The 23,183-nt window shown below is 37.8% G+C and overlaps 1 protein-coding gene across 1 annotated transcript in view; it reads left to right on the top strand.

The window, feature by feature from the left end:
- Positions 1-23,183, top strand: part of EML6 (echinoderm microtubule associated protein like 6) — a gene marked incomplete at its 5' end in the record, with an annotated part of 70,758 nt that overhangs the window by 13,214 nt on the left and 34,361 nt on the right. The window contains 12 exons of the mRNA XM_010151401.1: positions 2,449-2,586; positions 5,145-5,401; positions 5,779-5,991; positions 6,894-7,061; positions 7,896-8,002; positions 11,125-11,243; positions 11,911-12,097; positions 12,761-12,866; positions 16,096-16,189; positions 19,367-19,467; positions 21,257-21,459; positions 22,704-22,815. Coding sequence (XP_010149703.1) covers positions 2,449-2,586; positions 5,145-5,401; positions 5,779-5,991; positions 6,894-7,061; positions 7,896-8,002; positions 11,125-11,243; positions 11,911-12,097; positions 12,761-12,866; positions 16,096-16,189; positions 19,367-19,467; positions 21,257-21,459; positions 22,704-22,815 — 1,805 coding nt within the window. The remainder of the gene's footprint in view (positions 1-2,448; positions 2,587-5,144; positions 5,402-5,778; positions 5,992-6,893; positions 7,062-7,895; positions 8,003-11,124; positions 11,244-11,910; positions 12,098-12,760; positions 12,867-16,095; positions 16,190-19,366; positions 19,468-21,256; positions 21,460-22,703; positions 22,816-23,183) is intronic.

Here is a 23,183-nt window from a genome sequence, read left to right as displayed (position 1 = left end):
ATTCATCAGAAGATTGATTAAAAATCTGTTTTCATATCGATCCATTTCAATATTTATATATCTGATTCTTTTTTCACCTTCTGCCAATGAATGACGCACAACAGCCGTGGAGCTTCTGTTATCAGCTACGTCTTTTTCTCAAATGCACTGGTTGGTAGTAAGTCTCCCTAGCAAGGCTGCTAAGAATCTTGCATCTGATCCTATTTTCTCTTTCAAAACAGTTTTAGCTTCCCTCATTTTTTTTTTTTTTTTCACCAGGAAACGGTTCTTGCCATTTTTTCCAAGAAGCCTTTTCAAGTTCTTCCTCATCCTTGAATTTTCTCAGCCTAAGGGGAAGGCAGCATCGTTCAGGGTTGCTGATTCTAGGCTGATCCTAATAACATTAACCTGGCAAAGCCAAAGGGTTTCTGATTAAAAAGAAATTCTCAGGCCATAGATTACCATCCTTTCTCAATGGAGACAGTCAAAGTCTATAATCCCTTTACTGAATTTATCAAACTCTACCTTTATTTGTTTTTTCCTGTTACTCTTGCTTCAAGGCTGTATCTAAATGTTACTGCTGGGGTGGTCAGAAACTTCCTCCTTCTCTGGCCATATTCATGTTCTCCATATGCTGTTTCTTCTGGTGCCAACATGGGGTCCTTCAACATAACTTCTTCTCCTTTGACGTTTATCCTACTGATGTATTTTTGGAAGCAATACTATCCCTTCCCAGCCTTTGTTTCACTAAGGCATAAAAGTTAAACTCTTTTGGTCTTCTTTAATGTGACACATCCTCTTAATCATCCTAATAATCCTTCACTGCATCTGCCCCTGGTTTTATTCTGATTTCTTGAGATAATTGGTAGAGAGCTTGCCAGATGAGGTCAGTGTGTGCTGTGGTTGTGCACCTCCTGGGATAGCACCCAAGATACATTTTAGGATCCTTTTTCCTGTCTTCAACTCATTCAAGGATCATAGTCATTCTAGAAGTGAAAAACAGAGTGAGATCTTACTCCTTCTCTCTGGTTCTGCTTGTGTTTCAAGCCTACTGTGTAATGCCAGGCACAAGGCTCTGAAAGTAGGGGCTTTGGTTAAATTTCATTCCATGTCTGTTTGTTTCATCATCAAGAAACATCTGTTTCTTCCAATATGATGAATCCATCTCCAGGTTCCCAGTACCTCCCAGCTTGCTGTCCATAGCAAATCTTATCAGCATTCTCACCTGCTGTGCCAGTGTCTTTGGTGAGGATATTAAACAATACTGTTCCAAAGCTTGCATGTAGAAATCTCGGTAGTATCTTCCATCCAGCCTAATTGTTTCTTTCTGTAAAGCTTGCCATAAAACTTCATCCAGTATGGCATTACCGTTCTTGTACAAAACATGGTTTTCTTTAGTTTAGCCAATAGTCACAAATGGTACCATTCAAATATTTTACTGATTTTTTTATACATCTTTTACTAATGCCTTAGATTTAAAACGCTTGAAAATAAAGATAGTTGTGTATCGTTGAATGGGGTTTTTTCTACCCCAAGATGTCTTTAATGCATTTTTCTTCCATACTTTTAATTATTCTTAAAAATTTTTTCTAAATCTTAGATAGTACTGAGATCTGATTAACCAGCTTGTACTGATCTGGGAAACTCCAAACATTCCCTCTTAAAAATCTAGGTACATTATTTGCTTTCCCCCATCCTACAGCAAAATTTATTGATTGATTATTTTTATTTAAAATTATGTAAATGAGCAAATCAGCATGTAGTTTTGTCTACTAGTTCATTCAAGGTTATTACAAATTTTCCCCGTGGTTGGAATCTTTATGGTCTCTGACTGTTGTTTTCCCTTTCAGTGAAAATGTCAGTCTGATCTGCACTGAGCCTCTCTGTCTATAGAAACCGCTTTTTTTAAAGATTATTGTTCATCTAGGGCAATTCTGTTAGATAAGTAAAGTCCAGAGATAACACCAAATGATTATGTAATTTAGCTTCATCCTGTTTTCTCCTCTGCTATCACGGCTCTGTGTTCAGGTCTGAGGTGCCATCCCTGCTAGAACTGGGAACAGTAAAAACTCCTTCATTTTGAAAGAAATTTGAACCTGGAACTTCCTTTGAAAGTGTTTCAGAGCTTCATTTGGTATTATTTGCCGAGACATTTGGTGCCACTGTCAGAAAATTCTGCGTCCACGTGTTGATCCAGGCAGTCCTTGTACACCCTCTTTCTCTCCTTCTGGATTGATAAGCAGTTCTGAGTTTCTAAAAACCACATTTCTGTAAATCTGTAAGCTCACATCAGTGAAATTATCTTTGTTCCGTGATTGGAAAGGAACTTGGTACGTTATAAAATCTCAATATAAGGTGTGCATGCAAATGGGCCTTTACCCATTGACTTTTTGTTTCTACTCTCCATGATATTGCAATATTGTACAGTCAATAAACGTCTCCTACTGCTTTCACTCTCTTTTGGTGCAGATTATGGAGTCTCGCTGACCATGCCTTGATAGCTCGGTGTAATATGGAAGAAGCAGTGCGGAGCGTGTCTTTCAGTCCTGATGGATCACAGTTAGCACTTGGAATGAAGGATGGTTCCTTCATTGTTCTTCGCGTGCGGTGAGAAATTCTCGCATTAGTTGTTCATGTTATTAGGTTTTTTTTCAACCCTGTGTAGCTCAAGACTATACTATAAAGTCTTCTAGTCCTATGAAAAGGAAAAATCGCTGGGTATTTTATCAGAAACAAAGAGTAAAAATTGAGTATATGCTTCATTAATGTCACTTGGTGTTTAAAAGGTGGTAGTTTGGCAAATATGCTTTATTTAATTCAAAATATTAGCTCTTAGTAACAATGTTCATAAAATTCAAGATTTTCAAGTTTGGCTTTTTTTCTTTGTTTGTTCTGAAATTGTGCAGGTATTTTGTGACAAAAATTGCAAATAACAGGCATAACATAGTTTTGAGAGGGATCTCCTTGAATATATGGTTCATTTCCTGCCATTTACAAGAATGGACATTATGCAAAATAATCAGTGATTGAAAGAAATTTTAAAGCATTTCAAGATATCTGTGAATTCTGCTTAGCATATTAGATGACAAATCCTTTTTTGCATGAATGCGTCGTATGCAGTAGGCACTTTCTGTCCGGAATGCTATGGAAGACACACAAAAGCAGGTGAAACACAAAGTTGGCCATAGAGTGAAATAGCCAATGCATCATTTCAAAGCGCACAAGCTATTTTAATTGGTCCTTGGAAGAGTGTACTGCCTCCTTAACATTGCTCCATGTTTGGTAAGCCTGTATTTAAAGCACTTTGAACTACTAACTGATAGGTGGGAAAAGCCTGTAATTGATGGAAGAGCTGTGAAAAGCCCTGTAAGGTACTGCTTTAATGGCTTTGACAAAACTGAAGGGATCTGTTCATATTAACTTAAAATCCTTTTCAAAGACTGGTGTTTTTCTAAAGGAGTTAATCTTCTTTGTCCCACAATCATCTTGTCTTTGCTAATTAGCCTGACAACTGACATTAGTTTATGATTCAGCTGATGGAGACTGATAATGATAAACCCAGCATTATTCTGGAAAGTGCAGCAACACCCTTGTGTAAGGCCCTGGATGCAATTGCTCCTCCATCTGCTCCTTTGCTGTGGCAGATCTTCTGTCAGGGTGACAAATCTGCAGCCCCTGATCCAGGAAAACTGGACAATGGCAATGTGTTTTGTTGGCATTTTTTTTGAATTGTGACATGAATTTTTCTTTGTTCTCAATTTTCTTGGCTGTAAAGGATCTGGATCTGTGGAATAATCCAGAGAATAAGGTGATCTTCTCAGTAGCAATATTTACCACTATGGAACTGTTATGATACCAATTTTCAGTTTTAAGGCAGAACTAAGAATGTTTTTTTTCCCAAAAGACTTTTTGAAGGAAAAAATGGCTATGAATAAATTATTTTCCCAACAAAATTTCTACTGTTATTGATGATTCGGAGTTTTGCTATTTTGAGAGAAATTTCTAACGAAACTATTCTTTTAGGTTTTTTTAAGATCCTGATCATCTGTAATATCAACCTTTCCATTCATATCGGCATCTCCCAGGAATCTCTGTCTTCAGTTACGGATGATTCTCCTTTCAGGAGTCTGCTTTTAAAAGTGCCGTGTCTCAGCATTTCTGAGATATAATAACAAAATGTATTTTTTTAGCAGTAATTAAAGCAGAAAACAGGAAAAAGATTTAAAGAGCTTAAAATGGAGAGTAGCAGAAGCATGACATCTGGAGGAGATTCTTCCTCCCAGAACTTCCTTACAGCCCATATGTATAATCTGGTACGGATTACCTTTGTAAATACAAAACTGATGGCACTGAGACTTGGCACATCATTCAGTCAACTCAGGGGAAGATGTGTTTTTTTTAATTTAGCTTTAATTATTTCCTCAAAGAAGTTGGGGAAACCTACATGCAAAAATATCTGCATTCACTAACATTGCAGGTTTTGGTTCCTTGATTGGATAGGAAAGGGATTTATAGCAAATGCGATTTGGATATAGGGAAAACTTCTATATTTTTCTGAAAACTGGACTGTACAGTTGCCTGTATTTTTTCCAAAGGCACATGCAAGGTATTGTCTCTTGTGTTCTGCCACTGGTGGGTGATGGTGGTGGTACTGGAAGCCCCAAAGCTGTAGCTAACAGGTCATGACATGTGGGATTAACCATATCTAACTTTACCAGTCTAATTGTTAGCCTCTTGAAACTCTTTGCCTGTCTCCCCAAAAGAGTCGGTGTGGAGAAACGGGTATCTCCCAAAAGCCATTTTAACATGGCCTTGTGAGAGACAGAGTAATCGCTCCTTAGATGTTACTCTTTTGGCAATGTTAATTAAAAAGTAAGTCTGGTCCAGTTTAGACTAGAGCGCTAACTATTTCACAGCTAAATTAGGTGAATAGAGTGAAGAGTATCATTGACAGATAAAGTTGTTCCTAATTTTTGCTTTAAAAATATGCTTCTAACCAATGAAAACAATGGGAACTTCACAAAAAAAAAAAAATTTTTTTTGGATGAAATCTGCTTTTTGTGGTACAAATTGTTCAGTGGATCTACCTTCATATTTGTCCTAAATACTTGTGGGTTGCACGTTCCCCAGTTTACAGTTCACATTTTCCCTACTGGTTCTTGCAGGGACATGACGGAGGTAGTTCATATTAAAGACCGGAAAGAAGTAATCCATGAAATGAAATTTTCACCAGATGGCTCTTACCTTGCTGTGGGTTCTAACGATGGCCCGGTGGATATCTATGCGGTTGCTCAGCGATACAAGAAAATAGGAGAATGCAACAAATCTTCTAGTTTTATAACTCATATTGACTGGTCTGTGGACAGTAAATTCTTGCAAACCAATGATGGTGCAGGAGAGAGATTGTTCTACAAGATGCCCTGTAAGTTTACAAGTGGCTCATGTTACGAATAAGTGAACTTCAGAGTTGATTTGCAGAGAACAACAAAATTATGATGTCAAGAGTACATCTGCAAGCAGGGTTTCTTGACAGGAACTTTAATGAATATCTAATATTTTTCCAATTTTGTATGTTTTTAGCATGATTATGTGCAGCTGCATTAGAACTGGAAACGTGTGGGGTCATCAAATACCCCAAATTTGAGATCGTACTAAATTAAAGTAAAATTGTAAACCTTTATGATATAATTAGGTTAAAAGATGAATCCCAAGAAGAATACATAGCTAACTGTGATGAAAAGAAATGGAGTTTACTGAAAAACAAATTATTAAACAGATTATTCACTTGCATATATTCAGCTGGGAAGCATCTAACTAGCAAAGACGAGATCAAAGGAATTCACTGGGCCTCATGGACCTGCGTGATAGGATCCGAAGTGAATGGAATTTGGCCAAAATACACAAACGTTACAGACGTCAACTCGGTGGATGGAAATTACAACAGCTCGGTGCTCGTGACGGGGGATGATTTTGGACTGGTTAAGCTATTCAGATTTCCATGCCTGAAGAAAGGTAAGACGGTACTGGTGGAGAGCGCAGTCTTCCCTTTGATGCCATATCCGTTTATTTTCTAATGGTGACTTTTGATTCCTGTATAATTGAAATTAGTGCATGCTCAATGCGTATTAGTATTAATGGGCAAAAAGATGAAACCTTAATTCTTTGCGCATCTAGCAATTTCCTGCCAATGTGTCTATACGTGTTTTTAGAGCTGTTGAGAATGTATTGTTTAGCATGTGCTTGTTCTGATAGTACATTTTCAGAGAGTAATTCAGTGAGACTTTACATCACATCCAAATGGTATCAACAGCAGGCGCACCGCTGTAATTTGTCCAAATGCATGCCAGTAAGGATTGCAGAAACCTCAGTAGGGCTTCTCTGTTAGCACGTGGCCGCGTAGCTCTGCGTGAACTATTCGCTTCAGATCTGCAGTAGGCTTCTAACAGGTTGATTGCTCAGGATTTGCACTGTACCATGCCTAAAGCTGACAAAACTCAAACATTTTGGCTTTCCGTGATCTTCGGTGTTAAATTTGATATCACATGGCTATATGTTCTGATAGTAAATTTGAATTTATGTGTATCGTACACTACGCAATACATGTGTGTAATTCATATCGGCAGTAATGGCCGTAAAGGTGAAAATTAAACCCTACCTGTCTCTGGTACTTCCTGCCAAGATTTAGGTGCTTTTCAGAAAGCTGAAGTGAATGTATCCTTCATATTATTTTATGTCATTTATTTTTATTTTATAATTACTATTAGTATCAGAATATTAAGACGCATTTAAGTACTTTTTGTTTTCAGTTTTCATAAGACCGTTTAGACTGAGTTTCCACAAAAAGCCTAACTTTATTAGTTACAACATTAATTTTTTTTTTCTTCCATGCTAACAGTTCTGATCTTCTTTCTTAGGAGCTAAATTTAGGAAATACGTTGGCCATTCAGCACACGTAACCAATGTCCGTTGGTCCCATGATTTTCAGTGGGTTTTAAGTACGGGAGGTGCTGATCACTCTGTCTTTCAGTGGCGATTTATTCCAGAAGGGATAACAAATGGCATCGTTGAAACATCTCCACAAGGTAAAAACAGTCTCTTCCTCATTATTTGTTAAATAAACTCAGCAGAGAATGCAGCACTGTGGTAAATGCTTTTATTGAATTAACAGGAAATATTTGTGTTATAATTCCCTAGAGTTACCTATAATTGGCATGGTGGGAACATTTTGCTTTTCACAGACAACCATTTGTTTCAGGCAGACATTTGGGGGGACATTACTAGATCAAACTACGCTCTCAGAATTGGCCACCTAACTTGCGTTCAGAAGTCAGACTGCACTTATCGAATTGTTTAATTTTCTTTTCAAATCAAATTCACATATATATATGCAATAGCTGTACTTTAGAATCTTTTTCTCATTATATCCATGATACTTACAATTTTCTACAAAAGCCATATGAACTACATTGTGGCAGCTGCTGAAAGTTGGATTCCCCTCAGCAAAAATTCACTCCGCACCTGCCCAATTTGGTAAAATACCTATGTTACAGCAGATCTTTTTAAACACAGTGATCACCCTGAAACTTTTTATTTACCATTTCCATATGTTTTCACTCCAAAGCCTGTTAAGAAAACAGTATTCTCTTAGATGATGGAAATGTACCAGTAGCCACTCAGTTCTCCTTCCCTCTACCATTCTCCTGCCCCAGGCCTTGAAACAGGAGAAACAGAAATGAAACCTGAAACATCCAGTCAGCCCACACGGTTTTTACAAGCTGCTTAAGCTTCCAACATTGTTGAATATTGCTTTGCATGTAGTCTAAAATCTACAACAACATCGCATACTATTTTCTTGTGATTATGTCATACAGATGTGTTGTATATTGATTTTTTGGGGGGTTTTGTTTTTAATGCAGAGGGTGGGGTTGATTCCTACAGTGAAGAATCAGATTCAGATTTATCTGATGTGCCAGAATTAGATTCTGACATTGAGCAGGAAGCTCAAATCAACTATGATCGCCAGGTGAGTAAATATTAACACACGGCCAGTTACCTGACAATTCATGCTGACTATTCAATAAAGGTAAGAAAAAGAAGTTTGCAGCTAATTCATCAGATTACTCTGGAAAGATTATTTTGACAGTATTCAGCTGGTTATGCAACCAGTATACATAAAAACAGGGTTCACTTTAGCTGGAGTTAAGAATTTAAGAAGGTTTGGAGAAAAAGCACTGAGGTATATACCATTGTATGTCAGAATAAAGAATATATCTTAAAAAGCAGAAATCTAGACATGAGAGCTTATTGCTATTGCCATTCTCATGAAAGGTTGTAAAGAACATTTTCAGTCCTATCAAATGGAGTATCCCAGTTTGTAGAATACAGCTCACGGAGTTTTGCATGACTGCTGCACATTCAAAGCAGAGTACTCTTCATGAGTACGAAGCCTCTATAATACACTTATTTGTGTCAGTTTCTTTTTTATTGCCAAGGACAACAATGTTCAAGAATTAAAATTGCCCTACTTTATGGGAACCAAGTCAAATAGGTCTCTAATAATTAATTAATACACTCTTTTTTTTTTTTTTTTCTATTTTCAGTCCAACTATGTTGTGAGATAAAATGAGATAGATTGCTTCCATGCAAGAACAAAACAAATCAAATGAGGATTCTTTACTGCATTGATTTTTTTCAGGAATGGTAGTATGCCGTTCCACTCTTTAACCTGCCCTTTCGGTGTTGATTTATGCTTTGTTGCTATGGACTTGCCTGCTGATCAGGGCTGTTGCTTGAGCTTGGTTACAGTCACCAAATCTGCTGTGTTTGTGTCACTCGGGCGCCATGGGACCGTACCCCTCTCTTGGCTGGCCTTGCTAGGCTCAGCTCTTTGCTACTCTTCATGTACAAAGCCGGTTCACCGCGCTGCTCCCTGATGTGAGGTTTCACCCAACTTGCATCATACCGATTTGCACCCACACTACTGTGTTAGAAAACATTTTTCATGTTACAAAGTTGCAGAAAGTTTAGAAAATGCCATAATAAAACATAGCTTTGCCCTTTGTAGGTGCGTGGATTATGATTACACATTTCTGCAGGACTTCTACTCCATCTGGTGTATGGGATATTTGGTTCTTATCTAACAAGAAGCTATTCAATCTTTTTTATTCATCAGGCCCTTCCATGGCTGCTTTTATTGCACATTGCTCAAACGTGTCTCCAAAGACAATTATTTTCCCTGTGGCCCTTTCTGTTCCATTCATGATACTGAGTGCTTCGCAAATGCTGATCTTTATAACCACCTGTGATGTGGAAGGGGGCTGTTATCCTTTTTGTGAAGGAAAGGAAGCATTAACATCAAATTCTGCTGCCTTCTGAGTTTCAGTTGTATTTAAAAATACCCGAGTCCTGATTTTCAGGAGCTGTTGCTCTTGTGAATAGAATATTAATTATCACCATGTCCTGTTACCTTCTCAGTTGCAATGCTGAAAGATCAGAACTTCCTCAGACCAGAAGTGGGATCTCATACTAAGTGTGAAAAATGCACAATAAGCTGGGTTCAAGTTGATTTGAGTGATTTAGTGACTGACATGGAGCTGCTCTCTAGAAGCAGAGGTTTTGTAAAATTTTCTCTCCCCCCTCTTCTACTCCAAGTTTCACTGGAGTGCTTGTGCCATCCTCCTCCTCCTTCTCCTGCTCTTCCATCGGTATTCAAATCAGACAGCATCCTCCTCCACACTGCCTGTGTGTCAAAAAGGACGTCTGGGTTCAAAAACTAGAAGTAAAAAAAATAGTTGTAGGCAGTTAAACAGCAACATTCCAGACAGGTTAATGCATGAAAAAGCTAGGCAGCTTAAATACAGGAAGTGTGAGACAACCCCAAACATAAGCTGCACTTCACATTTTTTTTAAAGGAAATAATTTACAAAAGCACATGAAGAACTGTGTGTCAAAAAGGACGTCTGGGTTCAAAAACTAGAAGTAAAAAAAATAGTTGTAGGCAGTTAAACAGCAACATTCCAGACAGGTTAATGCATGAAAAAGCTAGGCAGCTTAAATACAGGAAGTGTGAGACAACCCCAAACATAAGCTGCACTTCACATTTTTTTTAAAGGAAATAATTTACAAAAGCACATGAGGAAAAAAAAAAGCATTAATGTTATTTTCAGAATTGTGTTTGGTTTTCTTTTTTTTGTAATGTTTTTATAATGGATGAAGCACTGTAGAGGATTCTAGATTTTGAGATGCATTAGAAAGTGGTCATCCCATACTCTGTTTCATTGGTAGCATTCACTGAGGAGCAAGAGTAAATGGATGAGAACACTCAGGATCAAGTACAATACATACGAGTGACAGACACAATATGTTAAGGCCCTGTTTGCCTACCATTTCAAAAGCTCGGTTCATCACATGATCACCTTTCTTGTGAAAATTCAGTATTCCATCTTTGCGGTCAGATGGGTATCTGTGGGGATGCAATGTCATTGTTCTCTGGTGAAATCCAAGAAATGCAGGCACAGAAAACAAACCGTAACGCTATGTTTCAGTGTTAAAATGGATTTTGTTTGGTGCCACAGCTTTGAAGATGCTTCAAACATCTTTAGCAGCCCCAGAGTTTCAGCATTTCTGGAAGATGTACCTGTATAGTATTTTGTGTCTTCAGTGTATTTATAGAGGTGTAATTCTGCTTTGGGATTCTGGACACTTTGGCAAATCACTTACGTGCTGTTGGTTACTGTCATTTTTACCATATTTCCTAGGTAGAATGAATTCATTATGTTCAGTTTTGAGTATGTGCACTGAAGCACATAGGAAGTTAGAAGACGCTTAAAGAGTTCCAGTCAATATTTAAATTCCTTTTCACTAGCTGACACTGGAGTCTTCTAGAAAAAACACACTCTGCTGTGCTTTTTATTCCAGACTAATATTCTGGGCCACTCACACGTCAGGGAGCTTCACTAGCTGGAAAATGGGGTTTATTATCTGAAGTTCTGTAGGGAGCAACAGTGACTTAATCTGTATTGTAACTACTGAACATCACATGAACATATATTAAATGTAATACTTAAGAGAAAGTAACTTGCATTCATATATATGATTATTTAGAGAACTGGAGATGTGCCATTGACTTTAGCAATTATTCTTCAGGTTTACAAAGAAGACCTACCTCAGCTGAAACAGCAAAGCAAAGAGAAAAACCATTCTGTGCCCTTCCTTAAAAGAGAGCGAGCGCCTGAGGACAGTTTAAAGTTGCAGTTTATACATGGGTAGAGTAATACTACGTAATACTGTGTTTTTCTGATCGTTAAAACATCCTAACAGTGTCAATGAATTCACATCAGAGCACGTAGCCAAGCATTTTTCAGTGCTTACCCACAATTAACTTGTTTGTCCTTATTACTGCAGGTAAGTTTTGGAATATCAGACATAGGTTTTGGTTTTTCAGTTGTATTTGTTAGGGAACAAGAGAAGGTTGTAATACTGTAGCTATACAATAACTAACACATCAGTGTGGTGTTTTACACAGTTACACTCTAAACTAGCTGTTTGCTACACCTTATGTTTCCTGAAGCAAAGACTCTGATAAGTTGATTAGGATAGCTGTGATGTGTAAAAATGCCTGATTGATTTCTGCTCGAATCCAATTCCCTGTAAAACTTATGTAGACACAATTCTATGTGAATTTTATATTCCTGTTGTGAAATCAGCACTAATTTAGGAGTTAGGTGCAAAGTAAACTGGGAGAAGATTCATAAATCCCCGTTCTTGGTGGGAATAGTCTCTCTGCCTGTGTGCTGTGATATTTTTGAGCTAAAGTTGATGCCACAGCTGTACCCTTTTCGAGTTAATGCACAGATTATTTCCACGATTTTGTTACAGAAATTACCAGAACAGTTTTGAAAGGGAATATAACCTGCTTTGTATTTACTGCAGTTATAGAGGCTATGACTGTCGAAATAACTTGTTCTACACGCAAACCGGAGAAGTGGTGTATCATATTGCTGCTGTAGCTGTTGTATATAACAGACAACAACACTCCCAAAGGCTGTATCTTGGTCATGATGATGACATCCTCAGCCTAAGCATTCACCCAGTGAAAGACTATGTTGCTACCGGACAGGTGGGTATTTAAAAATTCTGACAAAACATGGAAATAAATTCCCTTTAAAATATTTAACTAGGAAAAACATGGTTCTCTTTGTCCTTCCATAAAGTGTTTCATTGTAAATATTGCTAAGCTGTGTATATCATATATCCCTGCCGAACTGCTGGGGACTACTGGACTGGAAACTCTTAAATCATTCCTGTATAACAGAAAAACTGCCAATGTTAGGCTGTGGCCTTGCAAAAAATCTTAGATTCACTTTGAACCTCTGCTTTCTTGTGTAAAATGCAGGAGCTGTATTTTATCTGCATCCTAGGAGGTTTGGGGGTTTCATTAGTCTCGGTATTTTTGTACTGTAGTAGCTTTACTCAGAGAAAGGCTGGTTTATGTTGGACACTCTACTGATACCTGGTACTGAATAAAATATCTTCAGTATGTTCATAGCTATTCATAGATCATGATAAATTATATCATGAATATGATACTGAATACTCATGTTTTAGCGGCTATCTACTGATGTTTGTCTAAAAGAGAAAATAGATCTTGAAAAAGATAAAATAGGGCAAGTGGAAAAGTAGTTACCTCTGGAGTGTTTTGAAGGAATGATAGTGCTAATTACTGATATTGGTGTGCTTTGAACTTCCATGAGCAGATATTCCGATTAACCCTCTGGTTTAGGTTGGAAGAGATGCTGCTATCCATGTTTGGGACACACAGACACTGAAATGTTTGTCGTTGCTCAAAGGCCAGCATCAAAGAGGAGTGTGCGCGCTGGATTTTTCAGGTAAGTCACAACCTACGTTTAATCTAAACGATTAAAAAGCAGTCCTTATGATGAAATGTTAATTGGAATAGCTAGCCAATTTTACAACCGATACAAGTTTTACATAAAAGTCTGCTGATGGTTTTGGTAAAATAGTGTGTGTAGTAAAGTCAGTCATGGGCCTTTTGTTACTCTATCACTAATTGATCTTGTGATGTCTAATAGATAATATCGGGTGTACAGCTAGGACTGGTGGCTGTCTACCTGGTGACGTAATAGTTTAAAAGCAGGCAGATTGGTGACTTGAAGTGTAAAATTAAGATGGAAATGTGATCTGTAGCCTCACACAATTCTTCAAATTTCCTAACAATTCCCACACTTTTCAGGGAGTTTACAGAAGTAGGAAATATGACACACAGTTTTCTGCTGTTTCCCTTACTTGTCTTTCTGATATGGGTGACCTAAGTGGTTTCAGTTCCCAAAGGGTAATACCTGTATTCAGCACTGAAAAACATCAGCCATATGGAGGTGACTTACGTACTTTTGCATCTTTATAAAAGTGCTTACAAATTAATTCTCCCTCTTTCTATTAAAAAAAAAAAAAAAGATTATCCAGACCATCCTTTACTTAATCTGACTTTTTTCAATTAAATGTAATTTATTTCATATTCTCCTGTAGAAGTGTGGTAAGAATTCATTAAGACAGATGACATTTATGAGTCAGAATTATATGAAAGAAGTTTTACTTCACAAAGGTGTTGGTGGAACTGAGACATATCCCGTTATCAGAAGAGGAGATTTTGTGTTCATCCAAGCTGGAATTCAAATGTGAAATTGCTGATCCCCTGTGGTGTGTAACCCAGCTTTAACAGTACATGTGGTACCAGAAGAAGGGAAAATGGATAAGGATGATCTAATTGCCGTAGTGTGCATAGATGTTAAAAAACTAAAGCTCTTTTTAAAAGTGGCAACCACTGGCATCATTACAGTGTTGCTTGAGGACCTGGTGCTGGTAACGCACATATCACATTCCCAACTGGCTTTAGTTAATGCTCTTGGCATAGAGAGGAGCAGATAGTTGTGCACGTGCACACCTCACTGCTTAGTCTTATGTAGGGAGTTTTCATTGTGTTAATAATAGATATTTCTAAACTAGGTTCAGCTCACACTACTTGAAGCTTAAAGAAACCCAGAACTCCCAACGTTCTTGGGCTGTACTTGATCTGGCAACTGACTCTGGGCTACCAGTTCTCTCTGTCCTTACTCACTTCTACAACATGTACTTTTGGCCACTATGGAAAATGGGCTGGATCACCAGTTAGGACCACTCTGATGATGTTATGATTCAAACATCGTAATTTCTTTCATGCAATGTTTGGTTGTGCCCTCTGGTGGCTAATTTAACATCTATAATTTTGGATATTAATGGAGCATATAACTCATTAATATGTAAAACCTCCTCTTTCAAGTGAATAAAGTTTTGAATTGTATTCTTAACATCAAAACTTTGTCAACCATGTTCTGTTTACATAATTGTTACCTCTACAACCAATTATTGTCATAAAAATATACAAATATACCTTTAAATAATACATAACACTGCATATTTGCCTTTCATATCAGCTATTGTCATAGCATATGATCTCACTAAAACTGTGTCTCCTTGTTTGTGTCTTTCTTTTCTTTTTTTTTCTTTTTTTTAATAAACTCAGGTTTGGTTTCCTGTCCTATTTTTCAACTTCATTCCACCCTGCCTACTTACACTCCTTCCATCTCAGCCTATTTCATTCAACTGTGAACTCTTTTTCTCTGATTCTCCTTCCCCTTCTTGACTTACTTCTCGCAGAACTCTGCGAAATACTGCGAGCCCAGGCTAGCTGTGAGGCCCTGTTCAGCCTTGGGAACTTCGAAGTAGTTCCGATGGAGTAATTGATACCAGTGGCACTCTTTTGATTCTTGAAGTCAAATATGCTTAAGCACAGACCCCGTAACATCTGTTAACTCATACAAGAAGTAACGTTCTCAAGCCATTGCTCTTGTTCACTCTCTTGGCCATCGTCTCACTCCTCTACTTCCTTTTTAACTTTTCTTCAGTTAAAAAAGAATAATCAGGTAGTCAGCTCCTGGTACAACTTAGAACGTTCAATGGCCTTATCATGTACTTCAACAATTACGGTTTGGGTTTTTAACTTTTTCACAATTTCATGACAGTAGTTTCTCTGTAAAAGTTCATTAACAATGGTCTTTTTTATTGTTATGTCATACACGTAGCAAGGGTGCCGAGGTACTGCTGAATTATGTATGATACCCTGTTCCTGCTTTTCTTCCTCTCATTATCAGTAGTGCTGTCTTTCCTGCAGTAGGGGAGATGCTAGCCAGCAGTTAATTTTAGCCGTATAATTTTCTATCATATTTATAGTTTCATTACATTGCCTGTTTACTTTTAACTACCCCTTTCTTATATGCTAATAATTCTCGTCACCATTTCAAGCAAAAGAAAAGAAACAGCATCTGTTCAGAAATATTTCAAATAAAATGTAATGTGATTTTGGAGTACTTGGCCTCTATGAAATTGATTTTCATTGTCTTGTTTGATCCCACCACCCTTCCTTGTACTAACACAGGAATGTTTTGTGTCTGCCTTTGGGAAATATCAGTCGTTTGATAAAGAATGCAAGTTTAAAAAAACCTAAATTAGGCCAGATGTACAAACATAATAGAAGATAATAAAGTGAAAAGGGTGCCTTTTCTAGGAAACAATAGCCTGTCTTGTAATCAGCTAGTTAAAAATTAAGGAGAAAAATCTTGTTGTGACATGTAACGCAACCTGTTCTGTCTCCGATAAGGGTGATGCCATATTTGAAGTCACCTTAGTTAAGAAGAGGAAGGCTAGGTCATGGAATTGTAGAGTGCTCTGTGAAAATGATGGATTCCAGTGTGACATGTCATCACCCCGTAGGTATTTGTGGATAAAACTTTCCTCAGAGGCAGACTTCAGTCATCTGAAGAGATTGGGCGGGTTGACTGTCTTTCTCAGTTCATTTGTCTACTTCTACACACAGTCTGCTTTAGGAGCTGGAGGCCATCGGTGAACCTGAACCCTAATCTCACAAAGTATTAGTTCCATTTTTGCAACATTTGTCATACATCACTTGAAATGCAGTTTACGGTATGTTTGTTTTGCTCCTTGCCTGTTACCTGTTCAGCTAAAGCCTTAGCACTTTTAACATTAAGTATTGCCTCTCTACAGCTGATGGAAAATGTTTGGCATCTGTTGGGCTGGATGATAATCACACCATTGTGTTCTGGGATTGGAAGAAAGGAGAAAAGCTAGCAACCACCAGGTAAGAAAGAATACATCTGGGTATGAATGTCCTTTGTGGTTACATTTTTCTGAATTGTATCATCCACAGGGGAAAAAGAGAACACCTCTCTGAAAACAGAATGGTGTTTCAGAGCAATATATCCAGATTAAAAACCTTGGGATCTTCAGTTTAGTGTTTGGGAATCCTGTGAGCTATATCTGTCCAGAGTTCCCTAGCCTTTCTGTTAGGATAGCTACACTGATATTATAACTCATTCAGTGATTAAGGTAATATTTTCTCCCAGTTTTATATCCTGATGCAGGGCAGAAGTCATCATAGATGTCATACTTTCCTTTATGCATTAGCTGATACACTGGGTTCCATCAGTGTACATAACCAGATCGCTTTTCTAAAAAGAAAAATGTGTCCCCTCTAATATGAATAGATTTTTCAAGGTCTACTGATCTTGCCCTCCTTCTGAGACAGCTTTTTGTAAGACACTTGCTCTTTGCAGTTACTAACTTGAAAGCTCAGCTAATCATCCAGGACTAAAGAAGCTTTTGCAGTTGCTCAAAGGGAACAATGTTGGGAAGGGGATTGGATTACGGTTTACGTGTTTGCTTTTTTCCCTCTAAAATGTTGAATTGCAGCATTTTCTTTATACTAAACTACTTGTACGTGTTAGAAGAATCACACTGAGATGATGTCTGTCTTACCCTTGGGAAAATCAACTGTACCTCTGAGGTAGAATTATGTAGCATTCATGTAAGCATGGACTCGCATACCAGAAGGGCAGGGAGATAATTTCATGTGCTGTCTGCAACCATGTAACATCTAACACTGGTCAGTAGATATTATTAGTATATCTGAAAAAAAGTGTCTCGGAATGATAATTCCCTTGTATTATCATATGGTGGCACGTTCCAGAAGAAAAAAGGTTTTCTCGTGGCAGCACTATCTGTTAGTAGTATACTGTGGCTAAAGAAATAAACATTTTGATCCGAGTGTGTGCGTGCCATAATCTGTATTAGTTATAGCATTTTGTCTCAGACATCCAGTTTATTAGGCAGCAAGATTTAAAATCCTGTTTAAAATTTGTGATGTAGGGCTTGCTTAGCAACAGTGTCGTTGGTGTTATAAAACATGACACTTCTATTTGCTTTGCAATCTTAGTTTTACTGTCTCCAGACAGATTGCTCTTCAGACTCACAAGTGGAGAAATGCCTTATCTATTCCCACAGAGGCCTTCTGAGCTTTTAAAGACAAGATAACGGTGGGCTGTGTGGCTACTTGTCTCATGTTGCTCACAGGACAGAGGAAAGATTAAGTACTCGGATTCTTTTCAGCATATAATACTCTATGTACCCAATTTATCTACTGTTATTGATAATCTATTAGTTGGAAAATACGTGGGGTCCTCACAGAGAGCATCAGAAAATAGTTTGTCTTGTAGAATGTTGCAATTTAAATTCCTGTTTATACTGTAGCAGTGCCTAAAGGCAAGTCCCCCATTCCGGTGAGCACAGCAGGACATACAAAGAGACAGGAGAGCTTACACCTAAATTTTAGACATGACCCTCACGTGGCCTGAGCAGACAAGAATCACAGAAGGACGTCTCCTTACAGTCATACAGAGCCACAAGAAGAATTATTTTAAACTGAACCTGAAAAATGAAGTGTACCTGCGCTATATACAAACATTCATTGTGTTTATTCTGCAGTTCCCTTATTTTTTATTAATATTCTTTTTGCTTAATCTTCTTAGGATGATTTATTTCAGCATGACTTCTCACCTTTCTTGTTGGTTGCAGTGTTCAGAATGTACTCTTATTTATTTGTTTTAATTGCTTCCTAGTTAAATTGTACAGCTTGTTTGCCTATCTTGGCTCTACCATCGTTTGTCTAGGTTCATTAAAGTCCGTATTGGGTAAACATACGCTGCTAGAAGCAAAACGTATCTGAGCTGCTTTCACTTGCTTCTCTTGCCTTAGGACGCTGGGCCTGGTGTTTTGTGTCAGGGGACTGCAATCCCTAAGGGAGCTGAGGGGGGCATTGTCAAATTTATTTACCATCTACATCGGTGAACATCGTGCTCTTCTCCTTTCTCATGCTGTCAGAGCAGATGTGCTGTGCCGGTCCTTTGGAACACAGGGACACAAAAACCACACAGGCTCTTGGTGTGACTGTCATAGGACATGTAGGCCATACAGTCCAGATGCCATGTGTCAGCATCCTGTCCTGCAGACAGACGTACTCTTGACGTTTTACAGGGAACACTCGCACTGGGATGCACTTAGTTTGATTTTGGACTCGGGGCAGTACATTTTGCCTGTGTGATGGATGCTTCCAGAAGAAGCGATGTAACCGGCCTGTACTGAAAGGCTGGGCATTCTTATAGCAAAGAAAAGGAACAGAAGAAAGAGGAATTGCAAAAATATGTACTTCAGATGTCAAAGGTGTGTTTTCATCTGGACTGATTCACCAGAAGAAAATACTGACTCCAAGACGTTGTCAGAATCATGGGATTTTCCAGATCTACTAATCCTGTCAGAAAAAAGTGGCATTTATCGCAGTACAAAACCTGAAAATTCATATTGAAAAGCTAGCAATTTTTGCTTCTGGTGTTTTAAAAAACACTGAAATAGAAATAATTGCTACTTTGCATCTGGGAATATTTTTTGCCATAGTGAAACAAACTTTCAAATTCCCATAAATACATACTTGACAAGAATAACTTTAATGGCCTGAGAACTAAATTGGAAGGTATATATGATGCTGAATGAACTGTTTCCTAAATTATATTTTTCTAATTTGTTATTTTTCATCTTGAGGTACAGTAGGTTGAGGACTTCCTCGTTTTTCTTAACAGAGGAGTTAAATTATTTATTGAGTTCTTATCCATTTAAATATTTATGTTGCCCTTTTTACCTTCTCTTAATTGCATTGACCTTTGTTGCCTGCTTCCTCATTATGTCTTAAATGAACTGAAATACAATGGGAGACAATTCTTACTCACCAGGTTCCTGTAGGGTAATTCCTATAGCGTGTATGCTCCAATACATTCTGCCAACTCTCTGGGTCAGAATTCCTTGGCTAACCTTCCAGGTTAGAAACATGTTTGCTTAATCCAATACAATGAAATGCCTATATAAACAAATTAGTTTCTAATGTTAAGTCATCCCCTACCTTGTTTTTTAATTTTTACTTTTATTTCAGGGGGCATAAAGACAAAATATTTGTAGTGAAGTGTAATCCACATCATGTAGACAAACTAGTCACAGTTGGGATGAAGCACATCAAATTTTGGCAGCAAACAGGTACCATATTGAATATTTTATATTTACTTTATTTGAGGATGTGTATATTTTTGATACAGGACCATCATGTTCTCAGTTTAAGAATTTGTTTTATTTGTAAAGCAATTTTCTGGTTACCAAAATACTAAAGGGGTGAAAACCTGCCTCTGAATCAGCAAACATGACAATATTCCTTTCTCTTTGGAAGCTGTTTCCAGCTAATTGTTTTTAACTTGAGTCATACCGTTAAGGATTTCTCCTGAATAAGCATCCTTGCCTCCCAGAAAACATGGTGTCCCGTAATTCACTTAGGCAGATGATGATGACCCTTGTTGTGAAAATGGTAGCTGGTGGCTCAGGATCTTGGATGCTTCTGGCATGCTGCTAAAAAAGGTAGTGTCTGCACTTCAGGTACTGATGTAACACTTCAACAACCTTCAGTTTCAAGACAGAGCTGGTTTTCAGTCATCAGAGATGATGACTTCCAGAGATGGAAGCACATGTTTCAAGGTGCCAGGCTGCAAAGATAGATTTGAGCGTGGACCTTAAAATACAAGCCTCAGTGAAACAAAAAAGAGGTAAAGAATTAGGTATTTTGCAGTAGTTCAGGGTAGTAATTTATAATTTATCCATTAGGCTAAAAATCATGATATGGTATCACAAGAGTCAATATATCAAGGTAATATATTTTTCATATGACACGGGAGTTTTGTTTCCTTTTCCAAATAACTAAAAATGAAAATGTGTTTTCCATTATTTAAAAACAGGGTAAGATTGTGCAAACTGATAAGCAAAATATCCAGAATGAGAAGGCACTCTCAATCTAGACTGTCCTGTCAAACTGAGAAAGACAGCAAAGTTGGTTTCTGACTGAGGAAGATTTTTTATTCAGAGCTGGATTTTTTCTTCTTCATGACTTTTATCATACACACACTACATGGGTCCTTGGTAAAAAGATCTTGGAGAGCACCTTCTATGTGTGTAGTTCAGCAGAGGTTGCTAAAACAAGGGCAGATGAAAAGTAGAACTTAAGACAACTCAAAATTAGATAGTTTTAAGAAGTTCCTGTACTTATACCACACTTCACAGTGTTCAAGTGCTCTCAGATTAAAAATTACTCCTTTTTTTCCTACATTTTTTATGTTTAGGTTATTTTTGTAGTAATTAACTAGTCTTGCATTGGTGTTTGCCAGCTCCTATTACAGAAATTTGCATTAAGCAGTATCTCATTCCAAGAATAGTCTCTCTGTAATAGAAGTGATACATTTTGAACTGGGATTTGCTCAGTGGAACTGGGACTATCAGTAGCGTATGGTTGCTTCTGCTTTCAGAACCAAAGGCAGGCCGTGGCAATTTGTTTCTCTGACAATCAGGAGAGGAGCAAATCCTGCCTCTCATTCTGCAAAACTGCTGTCAAATTGTCAGGTTGCCATTGGACAACTAAAACAGTCCAATAGTGTCTCATGTGTGGTTGTGGTCCCCTCTAAAGAGAAGCAGCTTGGCAGGCTGCACTGTGCAAAAAAAATATTCTGCCAGCCCTTGTATTAATTCTTGTACAATTCCCCACCAAAATTTATCATTTGCTTGGAAATAAAACCCTAAAAAATAGAGCCTGTGCTGCTTCAAGACTGTCGTTACTAGATTGACTTTCCTTTATTATGTTTTTCCCTTGCACGCTGTGTTTTCAGTATTTCTATTACCTCCTGTGTCTTAGGCAATCACGAGAGATGATGGGGTCACGACATCTGTCCTTCGCTGCACTGTGCCTGCGACCCAAAATATAGAGGCTTAACTTTTGTTTGTATCGCAGGCGGAGGCTTTACCTCGAAGCGAGGGACATTTGGAACTACTGGAAAACTGGAAACGATGATGAGTGTTTCGTACGGGCGAATAGAAGATCTAGTTTTCTCTGGTGCAGCTACTGGAGACATTTATATCTGGAAAGATACGCTGTTGCTTAGGACAGTGAAAGCCCACGACGGCCCTGTATTTGCCATGCATGCATTGGATAAGGTATTTATCATCTTACAAGAGCTGCTCATCTTTGTGGTTTTTGTTGCAATGCTGGATTTTAGAAGGGTATAACTAACATATCTCCCAACAAAGCTACTCAGGCTTTGTACACGTGCATGTAAGCAATACATTGTTCTACAGTCCGCAAGTTCTACGTTGGACTAACACTGAAGGTGAATTAATAAACAAACCAATAACAGGAAACTAGTTGCACTGGGTGAATCTTCTGTGCCCAATAGCTTTCTGACCTCTATGCAGAATTTCTTTCTCACTGTGATCATATGTGTCATTTTCATATTTGTAAGTCACAAGAGGTAAAAGTAACACTCGTTGCCTCCTCAACCTCATCCCAGAAATATTGTTGCACTATCAGTTTCCAGAATATGAAACATGAAATTTTAATATTGCTGTCACTGTATCTTAAGCAACAAAACTTCAAATATCCAAAGATTGTTTTTCTGAGTTAATTCTTCCAGATATCAAAAGTATTTTCCTTCAGTTACATCAATAAATCTTTAAAAGCAACTATGGTAAACTGTATTATTGACGCCACATGAACAAGGTTGTGGCAGGGTTTTGCCTCCTGAAATCCACTGGCAATTTGAAGGTGTTGATGATGGAATAGCCTTTTGGAGATTATACTTCCAACTGTAAAAGTATAGCATGAGAAAAACATTAGCTATTAACATTTTTATATATCATGGTCAGTTAAGATCCCTGTGGCTCAGTCCTTCCTGGCTCTAATTGATTGTTCCTAGCTTTTCCATCAATTTTTCTATTTGATCTTGGCACTGTATGTTCTGAACATCCTCTTTGCTTTTTTTTTTTTTGTTAGTTATTTATGCTGTGTGTTGCACTCACTTGGCACAGATAAAGAGAATCTACCAAGGGAATTAATCAAAGAATTGGTCCCTGTGCATTGTTAGAACTCCGTTTGGAGCATCTGTTACATCCATTGAATTTGGAATAACCTGAGAAGTTATTAATACCAACTACTGCCTCTTCTGGGGATAAAGCACATGTTTTTCCATAGCTTAGTTTCACAGGCAGAAAAATGTTCTGGTTCAGCATTACTATTTACGATAGTATGCACTCTTCATAGTTGTAAGTTTTATACCCTATTTTTTAATTGGAGGCATGAATAAAACACAGGGAAGAATGGATGCTGCCTTTGGACATGTCTTTTTAAATATTAACCTAGGAGTGCTGACGTTTGTATGTGTTTTCATACTGTGGTCATGCAGGGGTTTGTAACTGGTGGAAAAGATGGAATTGTGGCCCTCTGGGATGATATGTTTGAAAGATGTCTGAAGACGTACGCTATTAAAAGAGCAGCACTATCTGCTAGTTCTAAAGGTATTGATTTTTCAGTGTGTTTTAATAAGGACTATATGCGTGAAGGCTGGTAAAATGGCAATAATAGGTGTCAAATCTTACCAGAACACAAGGAGAACAGTAATATACTGTTCTTTAAATTACTCTCTGCTGGAATGTTCTGTTTTGATTGATGTAAGTTGTATTTCACACACTCTTTGGCATTTCTAGTTGGTTCTGCTATTTATTCTTCTATTCCATGACATTCAGCTTTGTTTGCACTAAAGAAATGATTTTACAAAGAAATGTCACAAGCCTGTGAGTCTGCTGTTCCAAAATCTGTTCTGTTCAGCAGCTACTTCCTCAACCAGCCAAATTTCATGCTCCCTGTGAGTTGGAAAGACCTGTTA

The sequence above is a fragment of the Eurypyga helias genome, unplaced genomic scaffold (genome assembly GCF_000690775.1).
Source record: "Eurypyga helias isolate BGI_N326 unplaced genomic scaffold, ASM69077v1 scaffold12005, whole genome shotgun sequence".
Taxonomy (NCBI): Eukaryota; Metazoa; Chordata; class Aves; order Eurypygiformes; family Eurypygidae; genus Eurypyga; species Eurypyga helias.
The sequence above is the reverse complement of the archived record's forward strand: the minus strand, read 5'-3'. Positions and strand labels throughout refer to the sequence as shown.